Below are 14,142 nucleotides of genomic sequence, written 5' to 3'. Positions count from 1 at the left end.
GTGTTGCAGTTATGTCATTTTTATTTTTTTAATATCTGTAAGTATGTTATTACATTAAATACAATTGAAATACCTATATGTTAAATGAATATCTATGTACGATGACTGCTAATTTCCGGGTTCTCCAGCCGCGTCTGTCGTTTATGGTTGACTACAGTTTCGGAAGCCATCCTGCTTCCGTCTTCAGGTCGAAGGTGAGAAGTTTTAATTTTTTGCCGTCTTATATAGCACTGGTCGATCTCTATATAAATAATATATACTACTTCATTCATTCACACGACGCCTTTAACGCAAACATACAATAACATTCACAGGATAGGAACACATGGTTGAAAAAGGACTAGGACAAAGTTTCTGTGGTATGGAAAGCGCCATAAATCAGAGGGTAAAAATGCGTTTCTTTCCTATCCTACGAATTTATTTATATTATCGAAATAGGTAAAAATAATATCCTCCATTGAAATAGCAATCATTTTTGTGTCATTTACAAGGTTGTAAATTACATAGAGACTGTTTAATTTTATGTAATTTGACATAGAGTGTCGAAACCATCGTTGGTAGTAAAGTTGTTTATTGAAGTAAGGAAATTGCCATTTGTTTATAGTTTATCACTCTCGTTCACGGCGCGAGATGATTGATTAGATGGCGGTGTGAAAAACTTTGCAAATTGAAAATTAAATGAATTTGCAAAATGAGATGAACGCGGTTAGCCATGATTAGGTTAGCTCTGCCGCGGAAGATCGCTCCCGAAGAGAACTGGTTAAGACAGTGTCGCGAAAAAGCGCACTGCAAAAACAGCGTCCAGTTAAACTTTGGAGTTACAAAAAAAATACAGCCGCTGTCTTCTAGGAAATAAGGAAGTCCAAGCTATTAACCCATCTACCTTCCTCCTTGACTCCCTATATGAGTATTCGATATAATTTGCTGCAGGCTTACTCTTGTCAGTAAACCAGTAATGACTAGCACAACTAAACCATTTAAAATACTAAAAAAGAATTTAAATTTTCTAAACACTACGTGAACCAGTAACTATAATTTTAACACTAGTAAGTTTAAAACACTAAAACAGACGATTTCAGCTTAGGAGGTACACCAGAAAAATAATGTAAAAGATGGGTTGGTGAGGTTGAGCAGATGCTCGGAAGGAATACAGTACAAGACCTATTCTATTACGTGATGTCACTCCTGAAGGGGTGCTGAATTGTAGTGGATGGTCAGGAGGAATATACCTGAGCTATTGTATTGCTATATGACTCACCTGCAAGCCGCTCCTGGTTTAAATTTCCTGGTAAAGTAACCTCTGCCCCAAACATGTTACATTGGTCCTTGTGCGCTTTCCACGCAAGTGTATATTGTGATATGTGTGATATTTTTTCGTTGTGCGCTTTTTGCGCATAATCCCTAAGACGGGGGCGAGCTAGAAGTAACTAATGAACGTCTGCTTCGGAATACCTTGACCAGAGATGTTTCATCTTTCCAATATGAAAGATCTGTGACCTAGACCCTCCCACGAAAATGTTCCCGCCATGACATTTCTTTCCTTGTATTTTTTTAATTTTACTCTTAATCTTCAAATTAAATCCAAAATATGCGGTCCTATACATTAAAGTCAACTTACTCCTTGTATTCTATGAGTTAACATTTAACGCAAATTTTACTCACGTCATCGAGATGGTATCTTGAGGCTTGTGTAATGTATTTTGTATAACAGCTCAAAGTTATTTGTCGAAAATAACCCTTAATTCTACCAGTTAGATCTTTTTTAGCTCCCTTGTAAAGGCCGGTGTCGATTAGTTTCTTAAGGCCGTTTTACACGGGTCACGCACTTGCTTAATCTGACCTGTGTACGAAGGCGAAGTCAAAATTGAGTCGTGTAAAGCGGTGAATTGCTAGAACACATGCGAGAATGCGTGGACGTGAGATGACAAAATATCCCATGTTTTAATTTCGTTCATGCATTCGCGCAATTCCACGCCATTTTATAAATTAATGCAGTTCTAACCTGCGCAATTCCGTGCCCCGTGTAAAACGGTATTAAATCATCATGTCTCTTTCTTAAGTATCCATGATAAACACGAGTTTTCCCACGTCAGATGGTAGGATTACGATTATTCGTCCGTTCTTAGTTTTTCCAAAGCATCCGTTTCATCTTTCTTCAAGTGACATCTGCTTTTTTATCCTGGCGTCACGAATAAATTTCGCTGAATCTCGTCTGAATTTTTCAGCTCTATCTCTTCCCAGGTAAGTAATATCAGTTTCAAATTGAACGAATGCAAGGAAATTTCATGAATTTTTAAAACCGCATCACTGCAGTTTTGAGTGGTTTGATATTTGATTCGATTAATTTGATTTTGTTAAAATCTTAGTGTTTAATTACTCTTACTTATGCAATGCTTATTTCTTAATTATTGTATTTTTATCATAATGTAAACTGAAGATAGATTTTACTGTAATAGGTTTCCCAAAGCATCGATAAATCGTTCATTCATTCATTCATTTACGAACTCATTAAATACTATTTTTTTTAAATTAGAATACTTTATCACCTTTAAAGAAAGAAGTTTTTCAAATTAATTAAATCATGCTGATGCGTGGAACGATATCATTTTTACTTGGCGGGGTAGCCACACTCACTACCTTCGTCTTACTTATTTCTGCGTATATCTTGCGACTCCTTCCTTCACCTCAGTGCTGGCTACTGCCTTGAATAGCTCCCGGAATGACGTTGCGATGATGGCATAGTTCTTCTCCGCGAACAAACGGAAATAAACGAATGCCAAATTCTTCCGAGATATCGGTTATCTGATTGAAACGCCTACAGAAAGATACGACGCCCAGCGGATAATCTCCATGGGCTAATGACACATCTACAATTGTCGAAATAGCGATGAAAAAGCACTTCGTTGTCGGATGGAAGGAACGTAACAAGTGTCCCCTTCTACAATTTTTTTCTAAAGGTACGTACGCATGCTTTATTTTTATGTAAAAAGTGTTTGCTGTCTATCTATAGAGTGATACTTGATATCTATAGACCTCGGAATCGTATCAAAGATCACTATGAAATCTGGCACATTCGTGCAATTACTGAATGGTGAGGTTTTATGAGATCCTCTTGGTTGTAATCCTGAGACTCCTTTATCGATCCATACTAAGCACTAGAATTACCCGGGTTTTAATGAGTTATCCTAGCGAGTGGCGCCATTAATTCTATTAATTGAGACACCGTTGTTATCTTTAATAGTACTAGGAAAGAATGGCATTTTAAATCTCAATGTTTTGCAGTCTATTTACTTTATTTCCTTCTCGTGATCACGTCTACCACAGTATGACGGTAAACTTAGGATATTTTTCAAAATGTTTGAGAAAATATCTTCTCCAAATAAACTAAATGCCGAATTTAGGTCTTTATCTTGAGCTGTAAGGTTATTCTCCCCGAATTTCTTCAGTACGCTTACTTCTATCGCAGTGCCCTCCAGCGGAATTTGCAATTCAGCCGCGCGGTCAATACCTCACCTGTTGCGAATGTAAGTCTGCCTTTCATGCGGCCTGCATCTCTGTGTCCGATGTGGACGTCCAAACTCTACAGAATCTACTGAGGACGCGGGTGCGTGACTCATGCACATCCCAGCTGTGTAACTCTGTAAGCGACTCCACACCCCTGAAACTCCGATTGGACATCGCCTTTGGGTGCGAATCTTTGGCTGCCATGGTCACTGAGATGCTCGCTAGATTGAAGGAGGACATGGAAGTGTCTCTGAAAGAAATTGGGAAATCCATCTCCGATCACGCCGACTTCCTTATAGGTACCACAACTCCCCTCGCCAATATCACCCAGTGCCTCGACAAGCTGCACTAGGAGAACATAGTGATCTCAAAACGTGTTTCGGTTCTTGAATCTCGGGACAACGTAGCTGAACAGGAGTGCCTTCGCAGTGTTATCAAAGTTCGTGGTACTCCCCAAGCTGATGATGAAATTATCGAATCACTGAATCGGCGCTTGGAGAGGATATCAGTGTATCTGGTATTGATTACTCCTACCGCCGGTTTTCGTGTGTCTACCTCTTATTCTATCGTAACCGTGCGTTTTTATTCATATTCACTTCCTCGAAGCATACTGGCCGCTGGTAAAGTTATAAGAAATTGAAACTCCAATTGCATAAGCTTCAATCATTATTCAGCATCTCCCATCTATGACAATGAAACCGTCATATCTCATAACTGTAAGCTGTACTTGCTAGCACGACTTCAAAAAACTTTGGAAAATTCAACAACTTGTGGGAGAACTAAGTCTCGTAGAGAAGATGAATCTGAGTACCTCAAAATTTTGTCCGAGAACGGTATTGTCCAGCTGAAATGAGATTTAGCTCGCCCTGTCCTTGGTAACCACTATGGGTACGAAAAACATCTTTCTAAATATGTAAATAAAATTTACTGTTTTTAAACGTTATTCGTCATTTGGGAATAAATATGAATTTTCTACACATTCTTCAAATGCTTGTTACGCTATTATAGGAGTCACTAAAACGTAGCTAAATCCGAAATCACTGATGAATTTGTGAGGCTTCCTTATTACCATCTTTTCATCCATGATCGCCTCCGTAAAATAAGGGAAGTCGTTGGGTTCGTCATGATTTTCATGATTCAGTTTTAACCTTCTCTCTCTCCCTGCATATCGCTTTCAACCTGAGTACCTGATTATCGAAATCACTGGTCTCAGTTCACAATAACTTAGGCTAGGTGTAATCTATTTCCCCAAAAAGTTGAGAGAGTCTGTATTTGAGAACGATTACTTCCGCATCTTTCCGGTAGAGCGTTCTACATTCAGTTAACAGTATCGGTTCTTATGGAGATTCGTTTCCCCTGTTAATCTCCCATAAGGCCGGGAGCGTGGTATTCTCAACAACAGCATAAAAATTAATATTGCGCTATTCACTTTTTATCAATGTATGCTAACGTAAAAAGAGACGCTACATTCATTGGCGTCAATAATTTTTACTTAAAAATTTTAACAAAGGCTACAAATAACATTTCCTTAAATTTACGTTAAAAACGGGTATTTTTTTACTTTATCTTCGTCTCGCAATTGTCGTGTAACCGTCAACTATATTGAATTGAATCTTCTGCACAAAACTCTTAATACTATTTTTTATTTGAAGGTTTTCATCAATTTTACAATTATTGAGAAAAAATGTAGTTATGCCGATGTAATACCCTTTAGGGCAAGAAAATTTGGATTTTAGTAAGGTAAATAGTAGTCGCCTACTAACTTACGTTTCTTACGTCGTAGGCCCTTATATGCTCCGTATCAAATTTGAAGAAAACTACAAAGTTTTTTAGTCAAAAAATCATAATTTTGAAGGGAGTTGCAAGGTTTTGTCTTAAGAAAAAATATTATGGCACCGCTGTGCCGAGCTTCTCGCCTTGCCTTGTCAACTGCTTGCGAGCGGAGGGAAAAATCTTGGGCGGAAAAGGATATTTTTTCGATTGCGACTCTTTGGCGATTGCGTTCTCAAAGCTGTCGACAAATTTGAGAACGCAATCGCCTTCGCCATGCGTATATTCGTTCAAGAACGCCTTCAGACTTTCGGTTATTCAAGGATTTAGTCATTCAAGGAACCTAGGGCTTATACGAATGCGATCAAATATACTGCTTTGTTAAATTTCTACGGGTCAAATAAATCACTCTTTCAATTATATTACCACCACTGGAAGTATTAAGTTACCAATTTCCTTAAATTCCGATATTTTTACGTCTCATTCGACGCTAATACTATTTTTTCAATACATTACCCCTTTATGTGCTTTGAAGCACCCGAAGCATACTAACAATAAACCCAACTCCCCAGGTTATGGCCAAATTTCAATGACGGTCGTTCACAAGGCCACTTATCTCTTACTGCCGAAATAAATCGCCTAAATTGATACTCCTTTGATTCTAGTCAGAGTAAGATATGTAATTGCTTTTCTTTGCTCTTATAGGTTACCCTAGAGAATTAATCATTCATGTTTCCGTACTACAAGGCGCTACATTCCAGATAGGCTCTTCAATATCCTTTTCTTTAATGTTTTGTTACTTCCCTTCATCAGCTCTTTTCCTATTCATGAACGCTTTATAAGTCTGCGAATATCTCTTCCTGTTGACCTTCTTGCTGAAACCGTTTCCCTCTGATGTGATGCCTAAAAGTTGAATTACAGGTCATTGTACAAGTTAACCAAGAACATTGACAAAAATTCATTCTTTTATATGTTTCTACTACGAAGCTACACTCCTCATCAAGCTTCTCCACTGTCTTTTCTTTAACCCCTAAGTCGCTTGAGGTGCCGATATGTCGTCTTTCGGTTTTCGCCTTTTATCACCCCGGATACCGATATATCGGCCCCGTATTTAATCACATGAAAAAATATTGTATATAATATTTTTAGTCAGTTTCATTATTATACTGAAAATTATATAAATGTTGATTACTCCTGATGAAAAACTATTTATTCTGCTGTATTTAGTTTTCTAAGTAAACAAAATTTTTTTTGCATAGAGCACAAAATTCAAGAACGCCTGACGCGTTCTGGAATTGGGCTTGAGCTTTCTGGGAGTTTAAACCGAAATTGCCGCGAGAGCGCAAGGATCAATATCTCACGAAATGTCGTACTTTGACGCATTGGTTACGTATTTATGAGTGTAAAACTTGAAATTTCCAGGGTATAAAGAGTGGACATTTTCAAGCATTTCTCTGAACGTCACGTAAGTATTCTTTACATCCGAGAAAATACTGAGGTAAAATTTTCTTATTTAATAAACAAGCAAATGATAAATCAAAACTCGAATGACGTCACCAACTCGTTGAAATTGGAGAGCAACTTTCACGTTTTTCTTAACATAGGAGGGAATCGATGCATGATAAAGGTTTTTCGTCGCAAGTAGTCGTAACTTTCATCTTCCGTACTCTTATTATGACTATGCCTTGCGAAAATCGAGTATGAAAGAATCTTATCGTTGTTCACCTAGAATACCTGGATTGATTTTGTATTTTAGATTTTTTATCATCTAAAGCAGGGGTTCCCAAACTTTTTTGTACCACCCCCCCCGCCCCCCCCCGCTACACATATCAGCTTTCCATTTTGCAATACCCTATTTCCACGGGGCCGTACATATACCAACTCCTACTTGTACAAGTACTTGTACTCGTATCTACAAGTATGTGCCTACTTGATACGGTGAGTAGGTAGATTTTTTTGTTCACTGTTAAATGCGGTAATTCAATAATTGTACGTATGATGAAAATTAAAACAAGTATTACATGAAAAACGAATATAATAACTGATACAAAATTTAACATTGTAACACAGATACATTTTCAATTTAAGGAAGGTGAAACAATAGGCCTACCCACTTACAAAAACAAAACATAAAATGTAATTTAGTGAGATGGGTGCGCTCGCATGTTCTAGATAAGTTGACAGATCCTGGGATGAGTTTCAGACAAAGCACAGCTAAGGTCACTTTCGACATCAAGTTTGTTGCGGTACTTGGTTTTGATCGCCACAAGAGTTGAAAACGCTTTTTCGCACATGTATGTTGTTGAAAAAGGCAAGTACTTCCGAACAGCTTTCTCTGAAACACAATTTTTTTTATTTATTTCATTTAGGTGTCACGCCCCCCCTGCACTTTCTCCACACCCCCCCAGGGGGGCGCGCCCCCAGTTTGGGAACCCCTGATCTAAAGGGCTTTATTTCTTTATTTTAGGTATTGTATACTGCTCAGGATCCAATCGATGCAGAGGTAGTTGTGAAAAATGAGGAGATTCCTATTGCCGTATTTGGTGGTCGCTTGCTTCGTACTCCTGATCCTCTTCCTACCCTCAGGTAATTCAGGTAAGGCGATGGTATTCATTCCTCCTTAAGTTATAGAAAATAATATTCCATGTATTTACAAATTGATTCCGCATTTCTTAACTGGTCATTATGAGGCAGGAGAAGAGTGCGGAAGGGGTAAAAGCGAGTAACGGGGGGAAAATATGGTTTGGAGTGGTTTTTTGGATGAGTATTAGGCCATTTTTGCCATTGGAAAAGGTGGTTAGAAATCCGGCGTCATCATTGGCCTGCTCTAAACGAAAGGCGCCATGGAGACCACAGCTTTAACGTCCCATTTAACGGTCGTGGTTCTGTGGTTTAAATTTCTTCTACAAATGAATTAAGCAAGGATTGAGCTTACTCTTTAAAATCTTTGACACCGCTGAGATTTGAGCTCGTATACAAAGGTAGGGATGCCATTACATTAGCTACTATCTATCAGCTACTATATTCTACTCTAAAGGAATCCCAGACACAGAAATTAAAATTGTAGATCTTAGTTAAGGAACAGTTGTCAAAGCAGTACCCAAAAAGAATTGATGCAGATGAACAGCGAATCTCAAATATTATTGGTAAAATATGAATATTATCACTTATCAGCCACTCGAGTATGTTTTTACTTCATATTACTTTGCAATTCTTTCGATTTTTATTAATAATTGGATTTATAGGGAAGTAATACGTTAGTATTTTTAAACACGAGGAAAATAGTATTTTAGGGAAAATGGTCATTTGGGAATTGGGACTAAGGAAAGTGTCCGGTAACGATGACTTCTCCCATACAAGGGTATTTTACTCGTATATACCAAGTCGGAATTTGGTGTAAGGAGTCGAGAATTCGCCCATTTTTACACGTGTACTTGCTGTGTCAATTTGGGGCAACTCCCTTGAACCTTATAAAAAAAAACATGTAGCAAAATTTTGTACTGCATATGCTGTGGTCTGCAGTAATCTAAACGTAATTAAAGTTAAAAGACAAATGATTCAATTTAATCGTCTGCCTTAATGCCAGGAAAATTTTCCCAACGAAATCTGGTTACGACTCATCATGCAAAATATATTATAGAGGCGTATATTTTACTAGGACTATATATATGTTTCTATCGAGGTGCGAACCAGTTAATCATCAATTGCAACTAGAATGATATGATGTCTATCAATTTTAAGTTCCCAGTAATTTCGAATTATTTCCGTCATAGCCTCGCACCACGCAAATTGAATGCTGGGAAAACAATCACTTAAGGATATAACTTGTGCGACTCGAACTGGAATCATCAATGACCTCAAATATTTGGTTTTTATCCTCGTTCGCTTAAGCTCAGTGAAACAACTTGCGGTTTTCCCAAGATTTTTTGGTTTTTAAACTATTCAGCAGTTCTTTAAAGAGCCATCCACGATCTCATATTTGCTATCATCCTGTCCATTATGTCATTCACATTCATTTTTCGCATCATCACCACTTTTTTGTCACATGATCACCACTCATATTTTGTCCTGTACGTAATTCGTGATGAATTATTTTATACCGAGGAACCATTTCCTGAGAAGATAATGAAACTTTTTGAACGAATATGTTGTCTTTGTCTTTTTACCTGTTTGTTATAAGTGAAGTGGCACCGTTTGCGTTCTTACTGCCATTTTCCAGTCATCAACTATACTATTTCAAGAAGCCCTGTCCGTGGTGGAGAATGGGATAACTACACCGTTCCCCAATTGGCTTCCTTGTGCATACACGTATATTATCCGCTTTTTAGCGGACATACGACCATTTATACTCGAGGTTTATTCCGATTTACACGGGTAATAACGGTTTTTACACGAGATAAAATACGTGTAATACACGGTCTATATGCTTGTTTGCAACCGGATCTGCTCGGATGGGGATCTGCTCTTCTTTTATGTTTCACGGGAAGAAATTTTGTATTGTTTATTCTATGACCTTTTTCGATGATGTCGTTATTCTTGACATTAATCTTTGCAGTAACCCATGGAGACATTGGATCTGATTGCATCAACAACTCGGAGTGCCCCCGGAATTCATACTGTTACTTGGAGGGAGGAAACAACACATGTGTCTGCAATCATCCGTACACGCCCGCTCCGGATCTACACATATGCCTTGCACGTGAGATTAAATTAGAAAAATTACACAAAATTAACATTTAATATTAGAAATTGAACTCTGAAAAATGGAAGGTAAAAGGTTAGATAACTACTCAGACACTGTAATTGTTGAAAGTAAAAGATACATGTGGCTATAATGTTGATTTCAAAGCCATTTTTATAGTAACTTAAAATATTATTTTTTTTCATTTTAAAAGTCATTCCTTTAGTTAATTTTTTTGTTTCTTTTCATTCACTTTCAAAGTTATTATTTCATAACCTTAACAGTTATCTCTTCAGGTGCTGGATCTTTCCTTATGAAAATGCACGTGTAAATGAAGCCCCACTGCTGAAAGAAATCTATACTTTTCTTTTGGATATTCCTCTCAGAAAAGACAATGTTCTGTGCTATTTTTGGGAATGCTGAGTTGCTTCAAGTGTGGCTTCTCAATGTCACGTCACCCATATTAGCCATTTTTACAAAGGTTAAATTTTTGCGGGGAGCCGGATTTTTTTGACGTTATATACGAGGTTTGGAATCTAATGAGGAAAAATCCGAGGTTTTATCAATGCTTACAACTTACATTTGGCGGGTCTTAGGAGGACTGACGTTACATCCGTGTTAACGTCAATTGTTTCTTTTTCTTGCTGTATTTTTGGGTTATAATGCTTGTGATTAATGTGTCAACACATAGAAACCGATAGAGTGGAAAAACGAGGAGAAAGTTTCTGGCGAGTTTAAGATCATATTTATGAACATTCAAAAAAAAATAACACATAACATATTAAAATAAATGAGAGTACATTGATTTAAAATAAAAAGGGTTTTTTACCCCTACCGTGCTTCTAGTTCTCTTGCTGAATCACACGGTATTTGATGCCATGGAAATTTTATTGAATGCTACTTAGTTAAGGATTACCAGGACTTAACCTTAAATACTTGAAACAACCCTTGCAAATGGCTTGTTGTCATCTTCCAATCATTCTCAGAACCTGTTACCTTGGGGAAACCCGAGAAGTCTAGCAACTATCATATCGCCAGGTACACTGAAATCTTGCATTAGTTGTTTTTTTCGCCAAAGGACTCGAAAAATTATCACGGCGAGGATTACAATTGAATAAAAATAACTCCGGTTAGATCGAAGAAAACTTCATGTTCTTAGGCATGATTTCCGGTCACAGTGGTGAAGAAAGGAAGAGAAAAGTTGATTGGTTGATATCTGCTGTGTCGCAATTCGGGCAGGAATGAATCCAGGACAGCACTAGTTATGAGAACGAGCATCCTAGGTAGAATGATATCCAATATGCTGATTTTCCCGTATGGCGGCTCTTTATCAATGTATTTAATTGAATCATTTTTCACATACAGCCGTGACGCCAATTTAAACTGAAATTTACACAAAAATCATGAAATGAGGCAAAATAAAATAACAACATAAAAACTATCACAGAAGAAACCAGGGGGGGAGGGAAAAAACATCCAAGTGCTGACAGACGGGACGTATAATTTCTTGGATTAATATATGTTACTTATACCACTTCTTCTTTCTAAATAAAGTAACCCGAGTTTCGATGAATAGTTATCATTTCAGAGTAAGGATTTATCATCAAAAGTCGTCAATTATTGTGTGTTTATCTTATTATTGTAGCCTTAGTTACGAAAAGTTGTCCATTATTGTGTGTTTATCTTATTATTGTAGCCTTAGTTACGAAAAGTCGTCCATTATTGTGTGTTTATCTTATTATTGTAGCCTTAGTTACGAAAAGTCGTCCATTATTGTGTGTTTATCTTAATTATTGTAACCTTTGTTCGGAAACGGAAGAAGGGATGAATTTTGAAGCTGCCGCCAGGGCAGGTGAAACAGATGGGTTTGTGAGAGTGTTGTCCTGGTTATTATTTTTTTTTAATTTCTACCTGCTCTGTAGAATCTTAATCGCGGCAGTCGTTGCATAGTTTTAGTATATCCCTTTTAATATCACTCCTATGGAAATATCACTCGCTTCTGCACGGTGAAGAAAATTCAAAATATCCTACCTTCACCAAAGGATAGCCATCCTCCCCTTCAATCTGTGGGAGTGTATGAGGTTCCCTGCTGCTGTGGCAGTAGCTACGTGGGACAGAGCAAGCGTTCTATCTCCCAAAGGCTTAAAGAGCACGAAAGAGCGTTAAAACATCATCAGTGGGACGCATCAGCTGTCGCTGAACATTATGCCTCCAGCTCTGGGAATAAAATAATGTTTAATGCTACACGGGTATTGGCGAAGACGGAAGAACATCATCCGCGTCTTATACGTGAATCCATCGAGATAGCGAAAAGCCCTAACAACTTTAATAGGGAGGATGGATATAACCTCAGCCGTATATGGAGAGGGTTCCTGACCCAATGTAATGACCAACGGCTATTGCCTAAAATTCAAAATTGGGTCAACAATGGGTAACGAAAAACAAATATAAGCTCGGGACGAGAACGGTTTCCTCCCATTCTCTTGATAACGCTCCCAGTAGGAGTGAAACGTTGAGTGAAAATGTTATCTACACAGCAATACCCGAGAACCACCAACAACACTCCAATGGAAGTTACATGTTTACTGTCAAAATTACTTTTATCATCTTTGCTGTTTCTGCCGGCACTTAAATATTCTTTCTCCCTCATCAAATGGAATAGTTAAACAAGAGCAGGTGAATTGTAGATGGGACATAGATTGTACGGTGAAATTGTTGAATGATACGTAAAAAGGATCGATGGAGGGAGGGAATGAATTTGGAAGGGAGGACAAGCGATATAAAGGCGAGCGCTTGGTTTGGGAGATTCTGGGAATAGGCAGATGGAATAGGGAGAGCGAGCGGGGGGAATGAGTCGGTATACTAAAATGCAACAGAGAGAGGAATTCAGGGCAGTCCGAAGTCGAGTTAAGGATATTATGCAGTCATTTTAAATCAATTTTGAGTCTAAGGTTACATTGGTTGGATATAGAGAGAGAGAGGACATAATACCATCAGAGGACATATTGCTTCAAATTGGGATTCTATGTACGACTATTTTGGAATATAATAAAGGAATTGAATCTAGGGATTTAAAATCAGTCGACCATGGCCAACATGGACCTGATTGGGGAGTATTATGAGTACTATGGTAAGGACCATCGATCTATGTATGTAATAGAGGATATCCGTTCGTTTGTCCGCTATGCGCTTCCATACGGTTACACGGATTGCAACCAAAGTTAGTTCGTAGGTGCTTCTCATGCTATCAAACCCCGCAGTGCTACTTTTGATTGCGTCTGACGCGTCCTTTGCGCCGTTTTCTCATTACCGTATGCTACGTCACGTCACACAATGTCTATGGTTGGCCACCCTGCCGGATACGCACACATTTGAACACGCTCAAAGATAAAACTTAAAAGTCCTGCTAAAATGTGACCATTTCACGTTCCATTTTTTCCACTTCTCTGGGTACTATCCCATCCAATTCCAAAATTGTGCCCATAAATCTCACAATATATAGTACTTAGTGTAAAAAGTACTCTTCTGTTGACAATGTGCTTTTAGGTGAACCTGTATCCAATAAATACGCACTATTTAAATGAGTTCCAGTTCTACGTGAATGAAAACTCGGATCTTTTAAGGTGAACTCGTCTTTTAATCTTATTCATGCACGATTTAAATTTCATTTTGGAGTAAAAGAGGCAAAAGAATAGTTTTATTCAGAAATATTTCCACCGCACATTATATGTACTCGATCGGAGAATTTTTTATAAAACTTTTATGAATGCATTAATTCAAATTTTCCTCACATTTGTTTTTTTTCAGGAATTGGGATCTCGTGCCGAGATAACGACATGTGCATTGAGAACGCATTTTGCAACACTGAATTCGACAAATATACCTGCAAATGTAATGAAGGCTTTAGAGAAAATGCAGCCGGGGATAAGTGCATTTCCAGTAAGTTCGTGAACTACTTCCATTTATCTACCAGCAAATAGTGGTAGTGCTATGCATAAGCTAGTTTCCTGAAGTACAGCAAAACTCGTTCATAACGAATTTCAGAGGAAAATTGCTCTTCCATGTATCAGCACTTTATGTAGCATGGGCAGCTGTAATACCAACCATAAAGCTCGATATATAGCTCAGCTATTTCCATGCAACATTGGCTGAGGGCTTCATTATTTATCTCATAGCCGCAGGATAGG

The 14,142-nt window shown here is 37.9% G+C and overlaps 1 protein-coding gene across 1 annotated transcript in view; it reads left to right on the top strand.

Annotated features, from left to right (window-relative positions):
- The first annotated feature begins 2,854 nt into the window (after window positions 1-2,854).
- Window positions 2,855-14,142, top strand: part of LOC124164181 (prion-like-(Q/N-rich) domain-bearing protein 25) — a 42,062-nt gene continuing 30,774 nt past the window's right edge. The window contains exons 1-2 of the mRNA XM_046541388.1: window positions 2,855-2,957; window positions 7,742-7,869. Of these exons, the coding sequence (XP_046397344.1) occupies window positions 7,791-7,869 (79 nt within the window). The 5' untranslated portion in view covers window positions 2,855-2,957; window positions 7,742-7,790. The remainder of the gene's footprint in view (window positions 2,958-7,741; window positions 7,870-14,142) is intronic.

The sequence above is a fragment of the Ischnura elegans genome, chromosome 8, assembly GCF_921293095.1.
Source record: "Ischnura elegans chromosome 8, ioIscEleg1.1, whole genome shotgun sequence".
NCBI lineage: Eukaryota > Metazoa > Arthropoda > Insecta > Odonata > Coenagrionidae > Ischnura > Ischnura elegans.
This window is presented reverse-complemented; position numbering and strand designations above follow the sequence as displayed.